This window comes from Perognathus longimembris, chromosome 20, assembly GCF_023159225.1.
Source record: "Perognathus longimembris pacificus isolate PPM17 chromosome 20, ASM2315922v1, whole genome shotgun sequence".
In the NCBI taxonomy this organism is placed as follows: domain Eukaryota; kingdom Metazoa; phylum Chordata; class Mammalia; order Rodentia; family Heteromyidae; genus Perognathus; species Perognathus longimembris.
The window spans coordinates 44,259,101-44,284,872 of NC_063180.1; the positions used below are offsets into that span (position 1 = coordinate 44,259,101).

General features: G+C 68.5%; 2 protein-coding genes across 4 annotated transcripts; both read left to right on the plus strand.

Annotated features, from left to right (window-relative positions):
* The first annotated feature begins 28 nt into the window (after positions 1 to 28).
* On the plus strand, positions 29 to 9,734 carry Pml (PML nuclear body scaffold). Of its 3 annotated transcripts, XR_007208350.1 has the most exons (9): positions 29 to 234; positions 1,819 to 2,285; positions 5,422 to 5,984; positions 6,525 to 6,595; positions 7,484 to 7,621; positions 7,852 to 8,116; positions 9,157 to 9,209; positions 9,549 to 9,611; positions 9,705 to 9,734. XR_007208350.1 is itself a non-coding variant. In XM_048329639.1 (8 exons), the coding sequence occupies exons 1-8, from the start codon at positions 97 to 99 to the stop codon at positions 9,552 to 9,554; spliced, it is 1,701 nt and encodes a 566-aa protein (XP_048185596.1). In that variant the 5' UTR covers positions 29 to 96; the 3' UTR covers positions 9,555 to 9,631. The 3 variants fall into 3 exon arrangements, 2 of the variants coding, with proteins under 2 accessions (XP_048185596.1, XP_048185595.1); XM_048329639.1 differs by lacking the exon at positions 9,705 to 9,734 and having other exon boundaries at positions 9,549 to 9,631; XM_048329638.1 differs by lacking the exons at positions 9,549 to 9,611; positions 9,705 to 9,734 and having other exon boundaries at positions 9,157 to 9,422.
* A 13,017-nt stretch (positions 9,735 to 22,751) lies between these two features.
* Islr2 (immunoglobulin superfamily containing leucine rich repeat 2) lies at positions 22,752 to 25,084 on the plus strand. The gene is given in 3 exon segments (XM_048329560.1): positions 22,752 to 24,587; positions 24,589 to 24,825; positions 24,827 to 25,084. Coding segments are annotated over 3 exon segments (2,331 nt in total).
* Positions 25,085 to 25,772: the final 688 nt, after the last annotated feature.

Here is a 25,772-nt window from a genome sequence, read left to right on the forward strand (position 1 = left end):
GGGGGCGGGGCCTCGTCCTGGTTGGACGTCCAGGGCCCGGACTCGCTTCCCGCTCTCCTCCCCCGGCCAGCCAGGAATCGAAACTGAGCCGGGGCCATGCTGAAGCCGCGGTCGCCCGCCGGGTCCCCGGGGCCGGGACCGGGGCCCGAGCCCGAGCCCCAGGCGGAGCCCCAGCCGCCCCCCAGGCCCTCCCCCGGCGCCTCGCCCGGAGACCCCGGCCCCAGACCGGCGGAGGTACGAACGGGCCAGGGGTGAGGGATCTGCATGGAGAACCGGGCCCCGCACCTGCCCCGGTGGCACACGACCTAGCCCCAGCCGTGCCGTGCCGTGCCGTAGGCTGGGTTCTGAGGATCCGGGTTCGAGGCCAGCCCGAGAAGGACGGTTGGTGAGACCAGCCAAAGCTGGAAGTGGAGCTGTGGCTCAAATGGTGGAGTGCCAGGTTCTAGATTTTTGTTTTCAGTCTTTCAAACTTTTATTTAAATGCAATGATCCGGGGCGATTTTACATTTTTTAATTTTATTTTTGGAGTACCATTTTCTAATGGAGAAAGCTCAGGCCAGGCCCTGAGTTCAAGTCCCAGTGCTGGCACAAGAGGAAGAGTCACATGGTTTTTTTTTTTGCCAACTCTTCTCCACACCTCTAGAAACCAGGACTATTAAGCGACAGCTCTTCTCCCCCTGCCATTCTGTCTGTAAAGTTGGCTATTCTGGCTATTTCATAAAATTGAGTCATACTGTATTTCCCCTTTTGCATCTGCCTTATTTCACTTGCCGTAACTGCCTTTGTGGTTTTCTTCCTTTTCTTGCCTATATCAGGTGCTCCTGTGGGGCTTGAACTCAAGGCCTGGACGCTGTCCCTGAGCTCTTTTGGGCAAGGCTAGCACTCCACCACCCACTTTAAGCCACAGCTCCACTTCCTGTTTTCTGATGGTTCCTTGGAGATAAGAGTCACCAATTTACCTGTCCTCGCTGGCTCTGAACCATTATCCTCAGACCTTAGTCTCCAGACTAACTAGGATTACAGGTGTGAGCCACCAGTGCTCAATGACTCCTGTTCCTTTTGAAGGCTAAGTAATATTCCTCATAGGTGTGGGCAATACCATCCATTAGTGTTGGTGGTGTGACTATTGCTGCTGTATGCATTTGGGCACACACATGTGCCTGCATCATTGTGCTTGGAGAGTGTATATCAAGGAGTTAGAATTGTCGGGGACCATAGTAGTTCCTGTAAGTACCTCTTCTTAACAACAACAAAAACAAAACCCTCGAGCTAGACACTATATAAGAGATTAGTTCTTAGTGAATCTACTGTCTTAACTGAATTCCTTGAAGTCAGGGTGTATCCTGTATATTCTTGGTGCGTTTTGTTTTGTGTTTTGGAGCCAGTACTGGGGCTTTGAACTCAGGGCCTGGGTGCTCTCTCTGAGCTTTTTCACTCAAGGTTAATGCTCTATCACTTGAGCCACAGTTCCACTTCTGGGGTGTTTTGTTTTTTGTTTCTTTTTCTGCTTCAGTGGAGATGAAAGTCTCAAAGACTTTCCTGCCGGGGCTGGCATTGAACCGGGATCCTCAGATCTCAGCCTCCTGAGTGGCTGGGATGGCAGGCGTGCGCTGCTGGTACCCAGTTCCACTCTTGTTTCTAATACTGTGTCTGATGGGAAAGGGACATTTGGGGAAGATTCTGCATCATCCAGTGACCACTGGGCTAGAATTTGAGGCCCCGCCCCAGCCTCCCCAGTGCTGCCATAGGGGCGAGCTACCCATCGGGTGCCCTCTCCCACCCGTGGCTCGGTTCTCCCCTCCCCCTCCCGTCCTTCAGCCAACCGTGGAGGAGGAGTTCCAGTTCCTGCTCTGCCAGGGCTGCCAGGCCCCTGCCAAGTGCCCCAAGCTGTTGACTTGCTTGCACACGCTGTGTTCCGGCTGCCTGGAGTCCCGGGGTCCGCGGTGCCCCACCTGCCACGCGTCCCAGCCCCCGGACACCGAGGACACGGCCCTGGACAACGTGTTCTTCGAGAGCCTGCAGCGGCGCCTGAGCCTGTACGGGCAGATCGTGGCCGCCCAGGCCCTTTGCACGCGCTGCAAGGAGCCAGCCGCCTTCTGGTGCTTCGAGTGCGAACAGCTGCTCTGCGCCAAGTGCTTCGATGCCCACCAGTGGTTTCTAAAGCACGAGGCCCGGCCCTTGGCGGAGCTCCGGGACCAGACCGCCCGCGAGTTCCTGGACAGCACCCGCAAATCCAACAGCATCTTCTGTTCCAACCCCAACCACCGCACCCCGGCGCTGACCAGGTGAGTGCCGGGCGGCACAGAGCGGGATGGGGTGGGAGGAGGACCCCGGAGCGCCTGCCTGCCGCCCAGGGCCTGGAACTCAGAGCCTACGCGCTGGCTCAAGGCTGGAACTCTACCCCTTGAGCCACAGCGCCACTTCCAACTGTATTTATTTTTTTTTGCTGGCTCGTTGGAGATAAGAGTCTCACTGGACTTTCCCGCCCGCCCGGGCTGGCTGTGTCCTAAGGCAAATCTCAGATGCGAATCCCCCTGCGAGAAAGCAGAGAAGCCACGGATGGAGAGGTCGGATTGGGAATCTGTTATTAGAAAGCCAGGCAATGTCCGCAGGTGGACTCCTGTCTCGGAGACCTGCAGCCCGCCCGGGGTCTGCACTGCACCGAGCTTTTAAGACAGAAGCCGCGTGTCTGGCTGGTGACAAAGCCCCGCGGTGCACCAAGGTTACCAGCGGCTGGGCTCACACGATACCTTTGCACGTCCTCTTTGGGGCCACACGACACGAGGCATTTGCATTTACAGGACGGCTTGTCTCACTTCTCTGCCTTTGAGGCTGTGTGGAAAGCCCCCTCCCCACCCCTCCCTGGATGTCAGGAACAAGGTGGCCACATCTAGACCCACTTTATCTCTGAACCAGCATCTTCAGATCTCAGCCTCGGGAGTAGCCAGGGTGATAGGTATGAGTCACCACGCCCATGTCCTATTACAATTTCTCTAGTGATTACAAATTCTCTATTACAAATTCTCTAGTGATTACAATATCACTAGCTTTCACTAACATTTTTAACCTATGTATACTAATGTTATTCGGTCATCTTCCGGAACTCTCTCCTTCGTTCTGCTGTTTTCTAGTTGATTTGTTTGGATTTCCTGGGTAAACAAATGTCTGAAAAGTGGGAGGTGTTTCTGGTGCTTCCTATGACTCTTCCTTATAGCTTTGTTTCCTTGCCTGAGATGGCACAGAATATTACCGAGTACTGCATGGAGAATGCCCTTGCTCTTACCCAGCGTTCCTTATGTTTTCTTGTCAAGGGCCATGTTGACTATTAACTTCCTTAGGAAACGTGAGGACAATGACAGGAAGAAAGTTGTTGGTTTTTTTTTTAATGTGTGGCTTATTAAGAATCTTCTTGCTGCGATTACTTGGTGGTGGTGGTAGTGGTGGTGGTTTTTCTCGCGACTCCATTTCCAGCTTTTTGATGGCCAATTAGCATCTCAGGAATTTTTCACAAGCCCCGTCCTGTTCTCAGCTTCCCACTGTACTGAGCTCGGCCCAGGGCCACAGCCCAAGTAGCCATAGCTATCAGTAGAGGCACCGCCGATGGTACGGGGTCCTAGGGGGTGCAGCGGCGGAGGGGATTTTCCTTCCTTGTGGATAAGGCCTTTCCCCCTCAGCCAGGACCTCGAGAATTAGACCAACCCAAGGCCGGTTGCCCGGAGGAACACAAGTTCATTAGCCTGTGTTTTACCTTGGTACCTGAAGAATCTAGGGATGAATATGCAGAAGAGGTGTTAGAGTGACTCACACCTGTAGTCACAGCGATTCAGGAGGCCGAGATCTGAGGATTGAGGATCAAAGCCAGTAAGGGGGGGGGGCAGGAAAGTCCTGAGACTCTTATCTCCAAGGAGCCACCAAAATGCCGCAAGTGGAGCCGTGGCTCAAGCGGGAGCGGCACTAGGCTTGAGCACAAAAGCTCAGGGACAGCGCCCAGGCCCGGAGTTCAAGCCCCAGGGCCAACACACACACATTGTCTGTCCCCTGGGCCTCTTATTGCCACCACCGGCCGCAGCTGTGTCCCCCATGCCGCCCTGTCAATCACAGCCTCACATGCACTCAAGAGTGTCGCCAAGATTGTTTCCTGGCCCGCTGAAAAGGCAGAAGCGCCATGAGTTTGAGGCCAGCCTAGTCATGGTGTGCCACCTGCACGATCTCATTTCCTGTATGGGGCAACTACCGGGGCCCTTGTTGCCAGGCTGGCGCGCTACCGCTTGAGCCAGGCCCCCAGCCTTGCCTTTTGTCGGGCTGGCTGCCGGCTCCGATCCTCCGGGCCGCGGCCTGGCTGCAGGCTCCGATCCCCCGGGCCGCGGCCTGGCTGCGGGCTCCGATCCCCCGGGCCGCGGCCTGGCTGCGGGCTCCGATCCCCCGGGCCGCGGCCTGGCTGCCGGCTCCGATCCCCCGGGCCGCGGCCTGGCTGCGGGCTCCGATCCTCCGGGCCGCGGCCTGGCTGCCGGCTCCGATCCTCCGGGCCTCGGCCTGGCTGTCGGCTCCGATCCTCCGGGCCGCGGCCTGGCTGTCGGCTCCGATCCTCCGGGCCTCGGCCTGGCTGTCGGCTCCGATCCTCCGGGCCTCGGCCTGGCTGTCGGCTCCGATCCCCCGGGCCGCGGCCTGGCTGCCGGCTCCGATCCCCCGGGCCGCGGCCTGGCTGCGGGCTCCGATCCCCCGGGCCGCGGCCTGGCTGCGGGCTCCGATCCCCCGGGCCGCGGCCTGGCTGCGGGCTCCGATCCTCCGGGCCGCGGCCTGGCTGCGGGCTCCGATCCCCGGGCCGCGGCCTGGCTGCGGGCTGCGGGCTCCGATCCTCCGGGCCGCGGCCTGGCTGTCGGCTCCGATCCTCCGGGCCGCGGCCTGGCTGCGGGCTCCGATCCTCCGGGCTGCGGCCTGGCTGCCGGCTCCGATCCTCCGGGCCGCGGCCTGGCTGCCGGCTCCGATCCTCCGGGCCGCGGCCTGGCTGCGGGCTCCGATCCCCGGGCCGCGGCCTGGCTGCGGGCTCCGATCCCCCGGGCCGCGGCCTGGCTGCGGGCTCCGATCCTCCGGGCCGCGGCCTGGCTGCCGGCTCCGATCCTCCGGGCCGCGGCCTGGCTGCGGGCTCCGATCCCCCGGGCCGCGGCCTGGCTGCGGGCTCCGATCCTCCGGGCCGCGGCCTGGCTGCGGGCTCCGATCCTCCGGGCCGCGGCCTGGCTGCGGGCTGCCGGCTCCGATCCTCCGGGCCGCGGCCTGGCTGCCGGCTCCGATCCTCCGGGCCGCGGCCTGGCTGCGGGCTCTGATCCTCCGGGCCGCGGCCTTGGGGCGCGAGCGGCCGTGCCGGGCCCGGGAGGGGATGCCTGGCCGTGCCGATCGCGGTAACGCGCGGGTTTCCCAATGCAGCATCTACTGCCGGGGCTGCAGCAAGCCGCTGTGCTGCTCATGCGCGCTCCTGGACGCCGGCCACAGCGACCTCAAGTGCGACCTGGGCGCCGAGGTCACGCAGCGCCAGGAGGAGCTGCGCGCCACCGCGCAGGCGCTGCAGGAGCGGGAGCGCGCCTTCGCCGCCGCGCAGGCGCAGGCGCGCGCGGCGCTGGGCCAGCTGGGCTGCGCGCGCGCCGAGGCCGAGGCGCGGATCCGCGCCGGCGTGCGCCAGGCGGTGGCGCGCGTGCGGGCGCAGGAGCGCGCGCTGCTGGAGGCGCTGGAGGCGCGCTTCGGGCGGGAGCGCGCGCGCCTGGCGGAGCGGCTGCGGCACCTGGAGGCGGTGCTGCAGCGCATGCGCACGGGCGGCGCGCTGGTGCGGCGGCTCGAGCTGTACGCCTCGGACCAGGAGGTGCTGGACATGCACGGCTTCCTGCAGCGCGCGCTCGGCCGCCTGCGCCGCGAGGAGCCCGGCGACCCCGCCGCGCCCCGCAGCTTCGCCCACCTCGAGGAGCGCCTGCAGCTTCTCGTCTCCGGCATCACTAGTGAGTGCCCGGGGGGCCCCCCCGGGGGAGGGGGGGCTCCGGCGTGGGATCTGAGACCCACCGGCGGGAGGCGGGGTCGGGCGGACCTGGGTTCGAGGCCCGGATGCTTAGTAGGCGCCGAGGTTTCTTCCGGTCTTAAGCCCCACCGTGCAGAATGGGGGGGGGGATGGGGGGTAGCTCCCTTTGCTGACTTCTAAGACATGGCACGCCTTGGGTTCAAGTCCCAGTACCAGGACACGCACAGCATGCACGCACGCACAGGCACACGCATGCACGCACGCACGGTAGTTGATCAGGAATGACTTAGGTTTGGCCACTTAGGTGTTGCCTTGCTTCTTGGCCCGGGATGGGAACGGGGCACGGTTGGGCTTTCGGGCCCAAGAAGTGATTCTCTTAATGCCCCAACCCCTTCCCTAGCTGGGTCGAAGCCAGATGCAATTCCAGAAGCTTCCTTCCAGCGTCCGGTTTCTCCCTGGAGATGTCAGAGGAGGCTCTCCGGGAGCTGCCGTGTCCTCACCAGCGTCTTTCTTCTCTCTTCAGATGCCCTGCTGTCCCAGGGAGCCAGCCCAGAGGCCGCTAGCGTGCCCCGGAATTCTCTGGATGTGGAGCTGGTGAGGGGGCTGGTGGGGGGGCCTGGGGGGGCGGCCTGGGAGCCCTGTGTCCCTGGGTCTGCAGGGAGAGAGGGCCAGCAGGTGGGCTTGAAGGCACTGGGATGGGTTGTCGGGCTGGCACTGGACTCCTAAATGCCAGCATAGCTCGTGTGTGTGCGCGCGTGCGTGTGTGCACACGCACACTGGTGTTAGGGCTTGAGCTTAGAGCCTCGCTCTCTTGCCTGACTTCACTCAAGGCTGGTGCTCTGACCACTTGGGCCACACCTCCGCTTCCGACTTTTGGCTTATTAGTTGGAGATTAGAGTCCCGCAGGCTTTCCTGCGAAAGCCGGCTTCAGACAGCGGTGCTCAGATCTTAATCTGCTCAGTGGTGGAGACTACAGGCATGAGCCACAGAGCCCAGCGGGAACTCTGCTGCAACTCCGAAGCGGTCCGGGGAGCTGCGGTCCCGGGCGGCGAGCGCGTGGTCCCTGGAGGCCGGGTGCCACGTCGGACGTGGAGCGGGTCTTGAGGAGTCGGCGGCGTGGCTCCCGCCCGTCACCCCAGCTACTCAGGAGGCTGAGATCTGAGGATTGCGGTTTGAAGCTGGCTTGTGCAGGAGCAGCTGTGAGACTCTTGTTTCCGCTTAACTTGCTAAAAGTTGGAGGTGGAGCCGTGACTCAAGTGGTAGAGCACCTGCCATAAGTGAAAACACAACCCCCCCCCCCCACACACGCACACAGACCCTGAATAGCTGGGTCTAAAGGAGGTGACGGCGTGGTGGCGTGGCGGCTTGGGGGAGGGCGGTTTACCCCCAGCGAGCTCTGAGTTAGCGACTGGGGGCCTCAGTACGAGGCCTCGGGTCTCTGGCTTACTGCTTGGTCACTTGTGATGTTTCCCAACTCCACAGCCCAGCGAGGAGCAGAGGACGGAAGCCCCGACCCCGAGCCAGGCCGAGACCCAGCCCGTGGCCGTGGAGCCGGCCGGGCCCGGCGGTGTCCCGCTGCCCAGCTACAGCTTCTGCGTGACCGGCCCGTCCTGCAGGGAGGTGAGCCGCGGCCGGCCCGGCCTCCCGCGACGCCCGGACCCCAGGCGGGATCTGGGCTCTCCCTCGCCCTGGGTCGTACCTTCCAGAAGCTTCCCAGCCTAGCCAGGTCGTGCGGCCAGGTGCTCTTGGCAGCCTTCCTGGGAGGGCTTCCTGCAGGGAGAGGCGTGGTCCGTGGCAAGCCTGGGCCTCTGCTCGCCCACCCTGACCTGGCTCTGGGGCTCCTTACGCAGGAAGGTTCCAGAATAAGCCCCCCCAAGAAGAGGAAGTCCTGCTATATCCAGTGCTCCAGCAAAATCATCAAGATGGAATCCGAGGGGGAGACAGAGGCCAGGCTGTCCACGGGCTCCCTGGAAACCCCCCGGTCCAGCAGCTCCTGGGCAGAGCCCCCTCCCCCCTTGGGTAGGGACGGCACCCCCAGCCCGGAGAGGCCTCTCCGGGGACAGGAGGCCTGTGCACCCCCGGACAACCACGTGACCAGCGAGGACTCAGAGCCAGGTAGGGGGAGCTGGGTGGGGAGGGGCGCCCGGGTCCTCTCCCCAGGCAGCCCCGCCCCCCACCTCCACAGGCCCCGCCCAGCACTCGTCCATCCAGGCGGCCACACCCAGTTCTCCCCCAGTCTCTCTTGCCAAGGCCTGGGCTGCCTGTTTGTTCTCATGCGACATCTTTGGGAGGAAGGCAGGACTGGGATTTGAACTCAGGGCCGTTCCACCAGTCCCCCTTCTTCATGGCTTGTTTTCAGGGTCAGGTCTCACTTCCTGACCGGGCTGGCCTGACCCTTGAACTCCTCTTCCTGCTTCTCTCTACTGCCCACAGGTTTACACCCCCCCCACCCCGCCCGGGCTGGCCTGGGACCTCCTCAGTCCTCAGATCCCAGCCTCCTGAGTAGCCAGGATTGCAGGTGTGAGCCCCCAGCGCCCCCCGGGAGCCGTCCTTCACCCACTCCGCCACGTAGGGAGACTGAGCCCTGGGCCAGGAGCCGCAGTGAACTTGGGGGACGAGAGCTTTGCCTGCATCTGCTGGGCCAGAGTCAGCGCGCACAGACCTGCCCCGCCCGCTGATTAGAACAGACCAGGACGCTCCCTTGGCGCAGCAAAATTGCGGGTGCTCGGCCCTGTAGTCCCCGCTGCTCAGGAGGCTGCGATCTGAGGATGGAGGTTCAAAGCCAGCCCAGACAGGAAAAGCGTTTTGAGGCTTTTATCTCCAATTAATTGATGGCCAAAAAGCAAGGATGGAGGTGTGGTTTGAGTGGTAGAGCACCATTCTTGAATGGAAAAAGCTAAGGGACAGTGCCCAGGCCTTGGGTACAGGATATATTTACACACACACACACACACACACACACACACGAGACATTGCGGGCCGGAGTGGGCAGCCGGCCCCCCCCGCCCCCCCCCCGGATGAGGCACGACAGGAAATGGCAGAAATCCCCAAGGCACTCGGACCGCTCCCCAGGGCAGCCACTGAGCTGCAGCCGGCGGCGCCGTCCCCGCAGGGCCCCCCGGTCAGCCCCCCGCGCTCTTCTGTCTCCATCTCAGGGGAGCTCGTCGTGGTCATCAGCAGCTCCGAGGACTCCGAGGCCGAGGACCCGGTGAGTGGCCCAGAGGTCCTGCCTGGGATGCCCTCGCGCGGGCAGGAAGTCCCGCCCTAGGCTCAGGGAGGGCGGGTGGCCGGCAGACGGGCCTCCTGCCGGGACGCCTCCATCTAGCATACGACCACGTCGAGCCACAGCTCCGGCTCTCTGGTGGCTCCTCAGTGATGAGTCTCACGGGCTTCCCTGCCCGGGCTGGCTTTGAACCACTGTCCTCCGATCTCAGCTTCCTGAGTAGCTTAGGATGAGAGGCGCGCGCTGGCCGAGCCCGGCCGGGCGGGGGAAGGGGCCGCCGGGTGGAGGTGCGGCTTGGACTGGGCGGTCTGTGGCCCTTTCCAGCCCTGAGGTTCTGTGTTGGAAAGTGCCGGGAGCCACCGGGGACCGCTGCCCCACAGGGAGCCGGCCCCGCCCGCCGGGCCCCACGCCCCTGCTGCCCCTGCCGTCCTGGTCCTGCCGAGCCAGCCACCGCCCCCAGCCCCGGGCCGCCCGGCCGGCCCGCCGATCGCCAGGAGCCCGCCTCCGCCCCCGGGGCGCCGAGAGCCGCCGGCCCGCACCGCGTCCCCGGCCCGCCCGGGCCGCGGCCTCCTGCCCCACTGCCGCCCTGCTCCCACCCCGGGGCTTGGGCCGCCGCAGGGCCCCCCGGACATCCTGGCCGGCCCCCTTGCCCACAGTGCAGGGCCCTGGGCTCCATCAGGGGCTCCCCGAGGTTGAAACGGTGGCTCAGCAACTTCTTCCATCTGCGTTCCCACTTGAGTGCCTCTCCCCCAGGGGTCCCTCCTGGGGCTCCGGACGGCATCCCCGAGGAGAACCCCCCAATCCGAAGCCCCCTCCCCGTCCCTCCAGCCTCCTCTCCCCGACCAGCTCAGCCCGGGGGCTCTCCTCAGACAGGCTCCTGAGCCCCCCGACGCCACCGTCCCCCAGACTGTACCCCCCCCCCCCGACTCCAGACCACGTCCCTGAAGACTGCTCAGAACCGCCCTTCGTTCATGCTCATTAGTACCGTTTGGTACCGGTCCTGAGGCTCGAACTCAGGGCCTGGGTTCTGCCCCTTAGCCCTTCCCCACCAGGCTGGCGTTCCACCGTGAGCCACGCCTCCACTTCCAGCTTCGTTTGGAGACCGGAGTCTCCCCAGCCTGTGCCAGGAGCCTGGCCGCAGGCTCCCGCCCCCCCCCCCACGTGGCTTTGTACATAATAAACGGTTGTCGAGCAAGCGATCACCCTCACGCCCCTCATTCCACAGCCCTCAGACCCCCCACCCCCGGCTGGGGCTCTGACCTGGTGCCGCGGCCTCCCTCCCGCGCCGGGCCTGGGTCTCCCCTGGGGTTCCCGTGCCCTCCTCCCCTGTGCGTCCGTGAGAATCCCAGCCCTCCACGCCGTCTGCACTCTTCCAGCCCCTACTACCTACTGGACATAAGGTCCAGCTCTCGGGGGGCCTCCACGCCCCAGACCCCCACCCACCCATCCTCGCGTGGGAGGCTGCCGTGAACACGCACCTCCTAGAGGACTCTGGTGCCGGAACTGAGGCTTGAACTCAGGGCCTAGGCGCTGTCCTGGAGCTTTTTCACTCGGGGCCGGTGCTCTACCACTTGAGCCGCGCCTCCACCCCTGGCTTGCTTTTCAACTGGTTCGTTGGAGATGAGCGTCTCGGGGACTTGGCTGCCCGGGCTGACCTCCAGCCAACCGGGATCCCCAGATCTCAGCCTCCCCGGGGCCGCTGACGCCCCGGCCCTGTCGCCCTTCTGTGTTGCAGTCCTCGCACGAGCTGGACGGCGGCAGCGAGGCGGGCGAGGCCCCGCCGGACGGGCCCCGCGCCCTCCCCGCCCTGGACGGCAGCCAGGCCCATCTCCCGGCAGAAGACGGGCCCCTGATTTTCTTTGACCTGAAGATCGACAGCGAAAGTGGGTTCCCCGGCTCCCCCCGTGCCTCGGGCTAGCGCGCTCCGGCTGGGTGATCCACGGCGCTGGGGGTGGCGGGTGTGGAGTGGGGGGGGTCAGGAAGAAGTTGGGGTCCCTGCCGTGGGTGGGGGGCTGACGAGACCGGAGAGGCCTCGGCTCTAAGGGCTTGGCGAGGTGGCGGGGGGCAGAGCTGACCCCCCCCGGCAGGTGAATGGGGTATTTGAAGGACAGCCCGACTCCCCCTTCTTTTTCTGGGAGGGGGGAACCCAGTCTTGGGGCTTGAACTCGGTACCTGGGAGCCGTCCCCGGCTTCTTTTGCTCAAGGGTAGCGCTCTACCGCTTGAGCCACGGCGCCACCCCCAGTTTGGGGGGGGTCGTTGGAGAGGAGAGTCTCACGGACCCTCCTGGCCGGGCTGGCCTTGAACCTCAGTCCTCGGGTCTCCGCCTCCCGGGTGTCTGGGGTGACGGGCGGAGCCCCCAGTGCCCGGGTTGACCACCCCTGCCGGCTGTCACCTCAGAACCGTGTGTTGGAGTCGGAGGCTTAATTCCGCCGGCCCCGGGGAGCCCAGAGGCCTCGGTACCCTGTTCCCCTTCCCCCCCCCCGGGGAGGGGGGGCCTCACCCCATCTTTCTCTCCTGCCCAGCCCAGAAGATTAGCCAGCCGGCGGCCGTGAACCGGGACGCGCGGTTGCGGGCGCTGGACGTGCGCACCAGGGCGGTGTGGCTGGAGGCCGGGCCGGGCCGCTTCCTCCGCCTCCTCCTCCGCCTCCTCCGCGCCGCGGCCGGCCCGGCCCCGCCTCCCCGCCGCCCTGGAGGCCCCGCCCCGCCCCGCCTCCCCGCCGCCCTGGAGGCCCCGGCCCGGCCCCGCCCCGCCGCCCCGGAGGCCCCGCCTCCCCGCAGGCCCCGCCTCCCCGCCGCCCTGGAGGCCCCGCCTCCCCGCAGGCCCCGCCTCCCCGCAGGCCCCGCCTCCCCGCAGGCCCCGCCTCCCCGCAGGCCCCGCCGGCCCGCGCCCCCTCGCCTCCCCGCAGCCCCCCGCTGCGCTGCGCCCCGGCCCCGCCCCGGCCCCGCCTCGCCCCGGCCCCGCCCCGGGCCGCCCGCGCCGCCGGGACCCCGAGCGCGGCCTGGACAGCGACGCCCGCTACCTGCGGCGCCCCCGGACGCGACCCCCCCCCCCCCCCGACGCCCGCGGGACTCAGCCCCACCCCGCGGCGCTGGCGCTGACCCTGAACTCGGGTGCGCTGATAACGGGGGTCAGCGAGCCGGGCGTCGCCCCGGCTGCTCAGGAGGCCGACGGCACCGCGGTTCAGGCGGGAACGGCCCGGAGACTCCGCACTTGTCTGCGCTCCGGCGGTGGAGGGGGGGGGGGCGGCCTCGGGCCCCCCCGCCTCAGCCCCTTCCCCAGCCGGGCACTGCCCTGCCGTGAGTCTTACTCTTGTCGGTGACGGGACTCGAACTCTGGGCCCGCGCTCTTCAGCCCACGGCCGGCGCTCTGCCACTCGAGCCACAGCTCCGCTTCTGGTTTCCTGGCGGTTCGCTGGAGGTAAGCGTCTCACGGACTTCCCCGCCCAGGGTGGCTTTGAACCGCCATCCTCAGACCTCAGCCTCCCGGGTCGCCGGGACGGCAGGCGGGCGATTCTGTTGTCATGAGGGGCGGCCCACCCCCCAGCCCCGGCTCGGCCGACGCTTCCCTCACCAGCTGCAAAGGAGCCCCGAGGCGGCCCTGCCCGGGGAGACGGGGCTCCCCGCGGGCCAGCAGGCGTCTTTGGGGCTGACGGCGCTGAGAGTCTCGGGGATGGGAACCCCTCTTTCAAGTAGGGGAAGAAAGCCAGAGCCGGGTGTGTTCAACAGATGCAGACCGCAAGCCCTCCCTCCCTCCCTCCCGTGAGGCCGCGGGGGGGGGGGGGGAGGGCGAGGGGGGGAGGCAGGGTCCTGGTCTGAAAAGAAACCCACCTGTCATCCCAGCTCCTGGAGAGATGGAGGTGGAGGCCCCCGGCTCATCTCCAGCGGGTGAACCCCCCCGAGCGGAGGTGTGGGTCGATCAGAATGGGGACAGCACCCAGGCCCTCAGTTCAAGTCCCGGGACAGTGCCTTGCCCCCAGCCCGAGCCGGCTCCCCCTCCCGGCCCACCGCGTGCGTCCTGCACGCCCTCGGCCCGGCTCACCCCCGCCCCTGCCTCCCGGGTCACTGAGCCCCAGGCCCCGGGGGGAGGCTCAGCCCCCCTAACCGGGAGAGGCCTTGCTCCCCTGGCCGCTGCTACCGGCCGCGGACTGAACCCAGCATGGAGCCAGGGCCGCTCCCGGGCGCGGCCAGCAGAGGGCGCCGCAGCCCCGCCGACGGCTGCACGCGCGCGCGCACACACACGCACACTTCCCAGGCCGGCCACCGGGGGGCGCTGGGCCGCCGGCCCGGGGACAGGTTCGCGGGGCACAGCTCCTCAATGTCAGCTCTTTCATACTTGCGAAACAGTAAACGACTTGGGGATTGTTTCAAAGGACGAAACCCTTGGCTGTTTTTTGTTCTTTCTTTGCTTGTCAGTTGTGGGGCTTGAACTCAGGGCCTGGGCGCTGCCCCCAAGCTTTGTGCTCTACCACGCTGAGCCGCACACAGCGCCACTACTGGGTTGTCCGGTGGTTCCCTGGACAGAAAGGGTCTCACGGACTCCCCTGCCCGGGCTGGCTTTGAACCCCCGTCCTCAGATCGCAGCCTCCCGAGCCGCCCCGGTCACAGGCCTGAGCCGCCAGCCCTTGGCTCCTTCGTTCTTAGTTTCACATCCGTCAGGAACGATTTAACCAACCCCAAGGATGTCTCAGACGCCGTTGCTGGGGTTGGGTGGCACAGAGGGGGTTCGCTCTATCTCGGTGTTGGTCCTGGGGCCTGCGCGCGGTCTCTGGGCCGCTTTACACCCCGCGCTGCTGCTCCACCGCTTGAGTCACGCCTCCACTTCCGGCTGTTGGCTGGCTCGCTGGAGACAAGAGTCGCACAGGCTTTCCTGCCCAGGCTGGCTTCAAACCCTGATCCTCCGATCTCTGCCTCCTGAGTAGCCGGGGTGACAGGCGTGCGCCCCGGTGCCCAGGTTTGGGGGGGGGGTAGATTTCTGACTGACAAGGGCTCATCTCCAGTCACCAGGCTCTTAGCAAGTGTTCTTGGATGGCCTGCCCCATCTCTGTGGGGGGGGGGGCGGGGGGGGACAGGCGGGAGGATGTGGTCAGCTCCCGGAGGATCCCCCATTCTCTGGGGCGGGCCTGGTCCTGGGGCTTGGAGCCGGCTGGGCTGGGCGGGGCTGGGGGGGCAGGGGGCGGGGCTGGGCTGGGGGGGGCTGGGGCGCGGCTGCAGGCAACATTTGTTGATGCTGGTTTCCTCTCCCAACCCATTAGCCTTGAATGAAATAGATGTCTCTGAGAGAAGGTTCTAGAATTTTCATCGACCTTACCCCCCCCATACACACCCCATAAAACAAAAATAATAAAACGAGACAGTGACAGGAAGTTTGGAAATCTCAGTCCACCCGCACCCGATCCCATGGTGTCATGTGTTGAGGGGAAAATTCCTTCGTTCTTGGCTCCAGAAACTTCCTTCAACTCAGCCCCAAAGAATTCTCCAGAATGCCAGCGGCATGGGTTATGCTGAACCTTACAAATGGCTTGCGGCTTGCCAGCCAAGTAGATTACAAAAGCTAGCTAGCTCCCCACAGGACTTCTCCAAGAAGCTAGGCAGACAGACAGACAGACAGACACGGCCCCCAGGCCTCAGGAGATCCAGTTGCTTTCCTGATCGTCTGGAAGCAGAATGGGGGCCACAGGCCCCGGCCGAGGGCCTGGGGGGAAAACCCTAAGGGCTGAGCCGCCTCTCATCCCCGCTGCTCAGGAGGCTGAGGTCCGAGGATCGCGGTTCAAAGCCAGCCTGGGCAGGCACGTCCGGGAGAGCCTCGTCTCCAGTGAACCCGGGAACCTGGAAGTGGCGCTGCGGCTCACGTGGCAGCGCGCTGGCCAGGAGCAAACACGAGCTCAGCCTCTCGGGTCCCCCCTGGGCGTCAGCCCCCCGGGATTTATAGCCCCCTCCCCCCCCGCGGGAGGCGGCATGAAGGTCGTTCTTCCGAAGCACCGGAGCTGGGGGAGCTGGTGGGGCAAATGGAGCCGCCGGAGGAGCAAATAAATACATCAAGTCCGCAGCTGCGGCGGGAGATAAGGGCGGAGGAGGCGCGGCGGGCGTTCATCAAAGGCGCCCGGCCGCTCCGCCGCCCCGGCCAGGGTGGGGCGATTCCAAGGGGCCCCTGAGAGCTAGAGACCTCCGTGCCCGGGGCCCCCACTGCCCCAGGCTCTAATGCCGGGGGTCCGTGGGAGCCTCGCTCCCCCTGACCCCCCCCCCCCCGCATCAGGAGCCGCTTGGAGAGGCTGGCCATTTATCTGTTTATTCTGGAGAGCGTGGGCTTGAACTCGGGGCTTCACGCTCCTGGATGCCCTTTCCGCCCAAGGCTGGCGTTCTACCACTTGAGCCACAGCGCCACTCCAGGCTTTGTCTGCGTGGTTTATTTGGAGACGAGAGTCTCGTGGACTTTTCCTGCCCGGGCTGGCTTTGAACCGCCATCCTCAGATCTCAGCCGCCTGGGCAGCTGGGGTGCCTCAGGTGGCGTCCTCGCTTGCTGGGGTCCTCGCGTCTCCTCCCCCCCCCCCCCCCTCCCCGCCTGGCTTCTGTCCCCATGGCTGCTCCAGGAGCCTCCCTCCTCCCCGCTTCTGGAAATCACAGCGGCTCACGCCCGTCATCCTGGCTCCTCGGAGGTCTGGGGGTCCAAGTTCAAAGCCAGCTTGGGCGGGAAAGGCTGGGCCCCCCCGAATCCAGCCAGAAGTGGAGGTGTGGCTCACGCGCCGGAGCACACCAGCCCGCGTGGAAGAGCCAAGGGGCGGCCCTCAGGCCCTGCGTTCAAGCCCCAGAGGGCGAGGAGAGTCTCCAGGCCCCAGCCTTCCGAGGTGGGGGCATCCCCCCTCCCGGTCCCCCCTCCCGATGGCACGGTGCCCCTCTTCTCTGACACACTCGCGCGTGAAGGGGCGCGGGACGGGCTCGGCGCGTCGCAGCCGGCGATGGAAGTTTCCACAGCTCCCGAAATAGCTCTGGATCGCGCACAGGCATTTCCAAGAACGGAGGCTTCGCCTTTCAAGAATTCTGTGAAAGTACATGATCCTCTGGTTTTTTCGGTACCCCGAAAATAGAGTCCCCTGAGCGGGGTGCCCGTGGCCTCTCATCCTGTTTACTGAGGAGGCTGAGATCTGAGGATCGAGGTTCAAAGCCAGGCCGGGCAGGAAAGTCCTTGAGACTCCCATCCCCCACGAACCAGCAGAAAACTGGAAGTGGGGGCTGGGAACGTGGCCTAGTGGCAAGAGCGCTCGCCTCCTACACATGAAGCCCTGGGTTCGATTCCCCAGCACCACATAGACAGAAAATGGCCAGAGGTGGCGCTGTGGCTCAAGTGGTAGAGTGCTAGCCTTGAGCGGGAAGAAGCCAGGGACAGGGCTCAGGCCCTGAGTCCAAGTCCAAGACTGACCCCCCCCAAAAAAAATGAATGAAGGGGACTCCAACCCCTCCTATTCAGAATGGAGAGGGGGGGAGGGAGGAGACACGCTTGAAAGTGCTCCGGGACCCCTGGGCTCCCTGCGTTGGGAGATGGCCGGAGACCAGCGCCCCCTACCGGTCACGCGCCCCCTGGCCTGGCTGGCTGAGTCCTGACAAAGAGGGGCTCAGGGGCCTCAGGAGGCTGAGTTGGGGGGAGCCGGGCCTGCGGGAGGAGGGGGGGGGACAGCAGCGGAGAATGCGCCCCCTCTCTTATGCCCAAGCCCCGTCCCTTGCAGCCCCGGAAGCCCCCAGGAGCCCCAGGAGCCGCCGGCGTCCGTCCTGACCTCGCCCGGCAAGGAGAGCTCAGCTGGGGCCACCCCGGAAGGCAGGCCACGGCGCCCCGCGTGACCCCTGCTGCCCGCTTCCTCGGCGGCGCCGTTCTTGCTGGGCTCCAGCCAGAGGCCACGGGCTGCGAAACCCCCCCCGCCCCCCCCAATCAAGTCTTCCTGGACACAAATGTGAATTAAAAATTAAAAAAAAAACTTCCTGGGGCTGGGGATATGGCCTAGTGGCAAGAGTGCCTGCCTCGGATACACGAGGCCCTAGGTTCAAGTCCCCAGCACCACATATACAGAAAACGGCCAGAAGTGGCGCTGTGGCTCAAGTGGCAGAGTGCTAGCCTTGAGCGGGAAGAAGCCAGGGACAGTACTCAGGCCCTGAGTCCAAGGCCCAGGACTGGCCAAAAAAAAAAAAACTTCCCCCTGGCAAATAACGGAAAGGCTCCACAGCTTCCACAGAAGACGGCGGTAATGAAAAGCCAAGCTGGCCCTGGGGATCTGAGTTCAAGGACGTGATATTAGCTCTGCGGGGCACTGATCGTAGCTCACTTTATTCAGCTGGTGTTGAAAAAATGACGGCCATTCCGCTGAGAAACAGGCACCGCCTATTACAAATGACGATTTTATTTGTTGGTGGAGGTGGTGGGCCTTGAACTCAGGGCCTGGACGCGGTCCCTGGGCTCTTGTGCTCAAGGCTAGCACGTTGAGCCACAGCCCGACTGCTGGGTTCCTAGTGGTTCAGTGGAGATGAGCGTCTCACAGACTTTCCTGCCTGGGCTGGCTTTGAACCGCGCTCCTCCCATCTCAGCCCCCGGGGCAGCTGGGATGGCAGGCGCCCAGCCTCTTTATGTCTTTAGATTTTTGCCTCCAGCCACAGGGCGGGAGGAGAAGGAAGGGAAGGCGGAGGCTCGGTAGACACAGGGCCTTTTGCTGGAGAGGGTTTTGGGGGGGCATGGGGGGGGTTCAGTGTGTGGTGTTCAGCAGGAGGCAGGGCGCTGCGGGCGTCTGGGGCTGGAGGCGCGGTGGGGGAGCCCCGGCGGCCCGGCTCCCCTGTCCCCCTGCACCCCACGATCGCCCGGGCCTCGGGGCGCAGGGAGAGGAATCCTATTCGCTGGGCCCTGGGCATCGGTCTTCGGGGTGCCTGGGGTACCCCGGGAAAGCCGCGGGGGCCCTGGTTGAAGCTCGCTCGGACCGGGGCCCTGTGGAACGGCCTGGGTGGCCGGAGGAGGCGTCGCGCTGCGGGCTCCGTGCGCCCGCGCCCCGCGCCCTCGCCCCGCGCCCGCCGGTGCGCGCCGCGTCCAGCAGGAGGCGCGCGCGGGCCGAGGCTGAGCGGGCGCCGCGGGGACCCGCGATCCGCAGGACTCCGGGCCCGCGCGCTCCGGTGCCCCGCGCCCCGGGGCCCGCGGACGCGGCCGGGAGCCCCCCAGAAGCAGCTGGGAGGCCGGGGCGGGGCGCCCAGGACGCGGCCCCGGGGTCCGGGTTTGAAATCTCGGGGCGCTCTGGCGCCCCGGAACGTGGCGGCGTCGGCCTTTCCCTTCCCTCCCCGCGCGCCCCCGGCCCCACCCGCGGGATTAGGCGCGGGCTTCTTGAGCGATCCAGGGCGGCGCGGGCGGGTGCGGGCTCGGGGTTCGGCCCCCCGGCCCCCCGGCCCCGCTCTGAACGTCGCCAGCGCCGAGCCCGCCGCGCCCGGACGCCCGGAGACGCCGAGTGGCGGCGGGCAGGTGAGCTCCGGGCGGCCCGGGGCGTCCTCTCCCCGTCCGCGGCGCAGGACCGCGGGGCGCAGGAGCGATCGCGGGGGGCCGGGGGGTCCGGGGGTCGGGGGGGCCGCCCCTCCCCGCCAGAGCGCCCCGCGCGCAGCCACCGGGTCGGGGCCGCGAGCTGCCCCCGCTCCGCTCCGCGCCGTCGGCGTCCTGGGCAGGAAGGGGAAGGGGGTGGGGCGTCCCCAGCCCCCCCTCCCGGCCAGCCCCAGTGTCCTCGGCCCCCCGCTGTCCTTCCACGGCCCCCCCCCCGCCTCTCCCTGAGACCTGAACCCAACAGGAGGGGGGTTAGCGAGCGCCCTGCGGCCCCCCCGCCCCCCGCACGTCTCCAGCCCGCGTCCTCTGGGCTCGAGGGGATCCTTCCCGGGGTCCCAGCCCGCCCCCTCGGGAGCGCCCGGCCCTGGGCAGCGCCCCGCGACGCCCGCCGAGCAGACAAAGAAGTCGGCGGCGCTCGGGGCTCTGCGGGGCCCGGGCGGAGGGTGGGGGCCCGGGCCGCCCGTGGCAGGGGCCCCGTGGGGCGCCCCCCCCAGCGCTGTCCCCCTCGGCCCATCGGGCACGCCGTGTCCGCTGCTGCGCCCTCTGCCCCCTGGAACCCCCGGGCCTGACGTTGTGGGTTCGGATCTTGGCTGAGAGGAAAGCGCTGGTCCCGGCTGGCCGAGGCCTGCAGCGAAGGCGGGGGGGGGGGGGGACCCCGAGTGCGCGCTCCAGACTTCGGTGAACTCACAGAACGCGGGCGGGCTGGGGGTGGGGGGTGGGGGGGTGTCTGGACGCCGCGTCTGGGCCTGACCCTCCCCCTCCCCGTCTCCCCAGCGCTCATTAAAATGCTTAACACTCAAGTCGGGGTATCGATCTGAGCTGCGCGGAGCCCCCCACCCCGCCATCGACCCACGGACGGCCGGGAGGGGCGCCACACGCGCCCCAAGATTGGGGGGGGTCGGCAGGAAGGATCCCATGTTGGCTCTGGCCGGCGGCTCTGTGTTGGGGGGCTGCCGGGGGTGGGGTGGGGAGCGAGTGGGGGGGGGGGACGGTGCGGCCAAATGTCTCCGCGCCCCCTTCGCGCCCGCAGAAATGTCAGGGTTCCGCGGCTGTGCGGGGACTGAGCGCGGCCGCCGTGCGAGCCCGGGGACCGGCGTGGAGGGGGGTGGGCTGGAGGGCGGGCGTGGGGGGGCAGGCCCTGTGGAGCCGCCTCTGCCCCCACGGAGCCCCGCACCCCCCCCTCCCCAGCCCCAGCCCGACCCCAGCGCGGAGACCAGGCCACCCCGGGGCCGCAGCCACAAAGGGCCGGGCGTGCGGGCTGCAGGGGCCGCCCTGCCCCACGCGGGGCGAGATCGAGGGCCGGGGGGGAGGCGGGCGGGGGCAGCGCCCGGATCCGGGCAAAAAAGAAAAAAAAAGCAAGCTGGGGAGGGTGCGGTGCAGTGCTAACACCATCAATTATGCATGGGGTGGATGTGGCTTGGGGAGGGGGGAGGGAGGGGAGGGAGGGAGGGAGGGAGGGGAGGGATTCGAGGAAGGCGGCGCCGGGCTCCGCCGGTCCCGCTGGAGATCTTTCTGCGCCACTGCCTGCATATGCAAAAGGAAAAAAAAATTGTGTGTGTGCGTGAGTGTGCGTGTGAGTGTGCCCGGGTGCGCGTGCAAGGGCCAGGACACGCCCCCCTCGTGCAACGCCCTTCTCGCGCCCCCAAATTCCCGCAAGATGGTTCGCCTCACGTGTTGCAGGGCGTAAAAAGAAGAAGAAAAGAGAAAAACCAACAACAACAGAACCCGCCGGCCCCGCGCGGCTCGGCTTCGGGGGGCGGCGCGGCCGGGGCGCCCGGCGGGCGGCGCGTGGGGTGAGCGTGGCGCGCGCGGGTCGGGGCGAAGGCGGGCGGGGGGCCGCGCGGGGCCGGGGGCCGGGTGGGGGGCCCCGGGGTGGGCGGCGCGCGGGCGCGGGCGGCGGGCGGCGTGGAGCGGGCGCCGTGGCGAGGTCCGCGAGTGCGTGGAGAGGAGGGGGACCGGGTGGGGGGGGGACGCAGGGCGCCCCCGGAGCGACGCCCAGGCTCCCCCCAGATGCGGGAGGTGGGAGAGGCTGCGCGCTCCCGCGGCGCCCGGGCGCACGCGCGCGCCGTCTCTCCATCCGCGGGGCCGCGGGGAGCCGCTCTGAAAGGAGGAGCACCGGAGCGGGACTCGGGGGGCGCCGGCGCCGTCCTCAAACTCGCCCCTGCCCCCCTCCCCGCCCCCCCCACAGCCTCCACCCCCCATGCGGGGCCGGCCCGGGCCGCACGACGCGGGGACTCGGGCGGGGTCGCGGCGCCCCAAGGCTGCGCGTCCTGAGCGCCGGCGAGGAGCAGCGGGTAAGGCGCGGGGCGGCGAGGCGGCGCCCCCAGACCTCAGCCCCGGCAGAGCCGGGCCGGCCGGGCACACCGACCCCCTCCCGCTCCCCCAGACACTAAGAAGCCCTGGGAGCCAGGAAAGGGGGGGGCGCCCAGCGCCCAGGGGGGGAGGGAGGGGGTCGGGGTCTCAAGGCGCTGGGGACGGGGCGTCTGTAAATGTTTGCGGGGCTGAGGGCGAAGCTTCGCGGGGGCTCCGGGCCTCGTGGACCCATGGGAAGTGCTTGGATTTCACGAGTGGCCCCCAACTTGTGGCCGGGGACCCCTCCCCTTCCCGAGGAGGTGTCTGAGTATCCCGCCCCCCCCCCGGGGCGAGGGGCAGGGGGGCGCCTTTCCCTCTCCTGCCTGGGGTGGAGTGGGGGTTGCAGGTTGGGGACCCCCAACTTCACCAACGGCAGAATGCGGGGGGCGGGGGGCTCCGCTAGACCTCACGTCCCCAGCACCCCCAGTTCCTGGGGCTGCCCGTGCGCCCGAGCCGGAATGTGGGTGTGAGTTCGCGTGAGGACGTGTGTCCTTGTGCCTGGCGGCTCTGGCCGATGGTGAAGCGGCAGGCACGTGTGCGTGGCCGGGGAGCGTGGCCGGCCCAGGCTGAGTGTCACGGGGAGAACAATGAAGTCTCCCGGCGGGCGCGGGCGGCGTGGGCGCCGGGCTCGCGTGTTGTGTCTAGCCGGTGCCGGTGCCCGCGCCGCGCCCGCCTCCCTCCGCATCTTTGTGTGTCGGGGCGGGCGTGCGCGCCGGTGCTGCCTGTGGCACCAGAGCATCTCAGACGGGGCGACCGGGGCCACGGGACCCCTTCCGGACGCCCCTCCCTCCCACCTGGTCGACCAGGACTGAGGAACAGGATCCGGGAAGCGGGGGGCGCCCGCGCCTCGCGCCTGGCAGCCTGGCTTAGTCAGGAGGCTGAGATCTTCGGACCACAGGACAGTCGGGGGGACAGCGCCAGTGAACCCGCAAAACGCTGGACGTGGGGCTCTGTGGGTCAAGTGGCAGAGCCCTAGCCTTGAGCACAGGAGGTCAGGGACAGTGCTCAGGCCCTGAGTTCAAGCCCCAGGACTAGCAGATGAAAGAAAGGGAGGGAGGGAGGGAGGGAGAAAGGGAGAGAGAAGTGGGGAGGGAGAGAGAGAGGGAGGGAGGGAGAAAGGAGAAAGAGAAGAAGGAGGGACTCTGGGGGTGGGGCGGATCTCTAGTGAGGGGCCTGGAGGGGGGGGAGCACGGTTCATACCTACTGGAAAATGAAGTCAGGAGCCCCCCCCCCCCCCAAGATGCGCTCTTTGCATTTTTCTTTTCCTTTCTGCTGGCCCCGGGCGTGCGCTCGGGGACTGAGCGCTGTCCCTGGGCCTCTTTGTGCTCAGGGCTGGCGCCCGACCCCTTGAGCCACAGCGCCATTTCCAGCCTTTTCTGTGATTCACTGGACATGAGGGCGTCGGGGACTTTCCCTGCCCGGGCTGGCTTTGAACCCCGATCCTCAGATCTCAGCCTCCCGAGCAGCTGGGATGACGGGCGGGCGTGAGCCGCGGAGCCCAGCTCTCCGTCGGCAGAGAGGGCGTTCCAGGCTCCCCGGCCGGAGGAGGCAGAGCCCCGCGGACCGGGGCCCTGGGTCACCTCCCGCCCCCTTGTCCGGGTTTCCCTCTGCAGGGTCTGCCATGGCGCCCGTGGGCGGCCTGTGGCTGGCGTGGGCCCTGTTGGGAGTGGCGGGCGCGTGCCCGGAGCCGTGCGCCTGCGTGGACAAGTACGCCCACCAGTTCGTGGACTGCGCGTACAAGGAGCTGCGCGAGGTGCCCGAGGGCCTGCCGGCCAACGTGACCACGCTCAGCCTGTCGGCCAACAAGATCGCGGTGCTGCGGCGCGGGGCCTTCGCCAACGTCACGCAGGTCACGTCGCTGTGGCTGGCGCACAGCGAGGTCCGCACCGTGGAGCCCGGGGCCCTGGCCGCGCTGGGTCAGCTCAAGAACCTCGACCTGAGCCACAACCTCATCGCCAGCTTCCCGTGGAGCGACCTGCGCCACCTGAGCGCGCTGCAGCTGCTCAAGATGAACCACAACCGGCTGCGCGCGCTGCCCCGCGACGCGCTCGGGGCGCTGCCCGACCTGCGCTCGCTGCGCATCAACAACAACCGGCTGCGCGCGCTCGAGCCCGGCACCTTCGACGCGCTGGGCGCCCTGTCGCACCTGCAGCTCTACCACAACCCCTTCCACTGCGGCTGCCGCCTCGTGTGGCTGCAGGCCTGGGCCGCCAGCACCCGCGTCTCGCTGCCCGAGCTGGACTCCATCGCGTGCGCCTCGCCCCCCGAACTGCACGGGGTGCCGGTGCACCGCCTGCCCGCGCTGGCCTGCGCGCCGCCCCGCGTGCGCCTGAGCGCCGAGCCCGCCCCGCCGGGGCCCCCCGGCGCCCCGCGGCGCCCCGGCTCCGCCCTGCTGCTGCACTGCGCGGCCGAGGGCCACCCCGAACCCCGCCTGCAGTGGCGACTCCAGATCCCCGGGGGCAGCGTCACCCTGGAGCCGCCGAGCGGCGGGGAGGGCGACGACGGCGACGCGGCCCCCCCGGCCGGGGAGGAGGAGGAGGAGGAGGAGGAGGGGGCCGGGCCCACGCCGGCCGAGCCCCCGACGCCCGCGCCCGCCCCGGTCTGGCCCGCGCCCCCGGCCGCGCCGCGCTTCGTGGCCCTCGCCAACGGGTCCCTGTGGGTGCCGCTGCTGAGCGCCAAGGAGGCGGGGCTCTACACCTGCCGGGCCCGCAACGAGCTGGGCGCCAACGCCACGGCGCTGCGCGTGGCCGTGGCCGCCGCCGGGGCCCCCAAGCACGCTCCGGGCGGCGGCGGGGAGGAGGCGGCGGCGGCGGCGGGCCCCGCGCGCGGCCCGGCCCCGGGCTCCTCCGCGGAGCGCGGCCCCGGCGCCCAGGGCCGCGACAACAGCGTCCTGCCCGCCAAGCCCGGGGGCAAAGGCAAAGGGCGGGGCGGCGCGGGGGCGGCGGGCGCCCCGGGGGAGGAGGCGGACGGGGAGGACGGGGAGGGGGAGGGGGCGGAGGAGGGGGAGGAGGGCGGGGCGGAGCGGGAGGGGCGGGGCCCCGCCGACGGCGCCGAGGGCGGCGGCGCGCACTGCGGGCGCGGCGACCCCGCGCGCTACGTCTCCAACCACGCCTTCAACCAGAGCGCGGAGCTGAAGGCGCACGCGTTCGCGCTGGGCGTCATCGCGCTGGACGTGGCGGAGCGCGAGGCGCGCGTGCAGCTGACGCCGCTGGGCGCGCGCTGGGGCCCGGGGCCCGGCGACCCCGCCGTCTCCCCGCCGCCCCCCGCCGCCCCCCGCCGCCGCCGCCCGGCCGCGCCCCCGCGCCTGCTCTACCTGTGCCCCGCGGGGGGCGGCGCCGCCGTGCAGTGGTCGCGCGTGGACGACGGCGTCAACGCCTACTGGTTCCGCGGGCTGCGGCCCGGCACCAACTACTCGGTGTGCCTGGCGCTGGCGGGCGAGCCGTGCCGCGTGCGCGTGGGCGTTCGCCACCAAGCCCGAGCTGCCGTCGCTGCTGGTGATCGTGACGGTGGGCGCCGTGCTGCTGGCGCTGGCCACCGTGCCGCTGCTGGGCGCAGCCTGCTGCCACCTGCTCGCGCGGCGCCCGGCCAAGCCCTACCGCCTCATCCTGCGCCCGCGGCCGCCCGACCCCCTGCAGAAGCGCATCGCCGCCGACTTCGACCCGCGCGCCTCCTACCTGGACGACGACGCGGCCGAGCGCGGCGCCCCCCGCCGCGGGGGAGGGGGGGGGCGGGGAGGGGGCGGGGGAGGAGCCCGCCGCCCGCCGGGAGCCCACGCCGCCCCCCGGCCCCGGCGCCCGGCCCGCGGGGACCCCGCCCGACGCCTCCCCGCCCCCGGCCCGCCACGCCGACGAGTTCGAGGCCGGCTCCGAGTACAGCGACCGCCTGCCGCTGGGCGCCGAGGCCGGGAGCCTCGCCCCGGAGATCAACGGCAACTACCGGCACACGGCCGGCTGAGCCCCGGCCCGCCCTCCCCCCCCCCCAGCGGCCCGCCCTCCCCCCCCAGCGGCCCGCCCCCTCCTCCCCCAGCGGCCCGCCCCCTCCCCCAGCGGCCCGCGCCCTCCCCCAGCGGCCCGCCCTCCCCATGCGGCCCGCCCCCTCCCCCAGCGGCCCGCCCTCCCCATGCGGCCCGCCCCCTCCCCCAGCGGCCCCCCTCCCCCAGCGGCCCCCTCCCCTAAGCCCCTCCCCCACCTCTCCTAGCTCTACCCCCCATCTCCCCCACTCTCTCCCCTCCACCTCCCCTAACTCCCCCTCCTCACCTTCCCTTCAGTCCCCCATCTCCCCTAACTCCCCCATCTCACCTCCCCTAACTCCTCACCTCCCCTAACTCCTCCCCTTCCCCCATCTTCTCCCCCATCTCTCCTAGCTCTTCCCCCCATCTCCCCTAACTCCCCCTCCTCCCCTCCCCTAACTCCCCCTCCTCCCCCTCCCCTGCCCCCCCCATCTCCGCTGACCCTGCCTTCGGCGGGTGCGCGCCGGCCCTGGGGCTCGGATGCCGGGCTTCGGTGCTCCAGGGCGAGTGCTCCCCCGGCCCCTTCGAGGCTCTGTCTGTCTGTCTGTCTGTTTGCTGTGTCGAGTCGTGGACGGGGGCGACGCTCCCGCCGGGACCGGCCTCGAACTGTGACCCTCACGTCCCCGTCTCTAG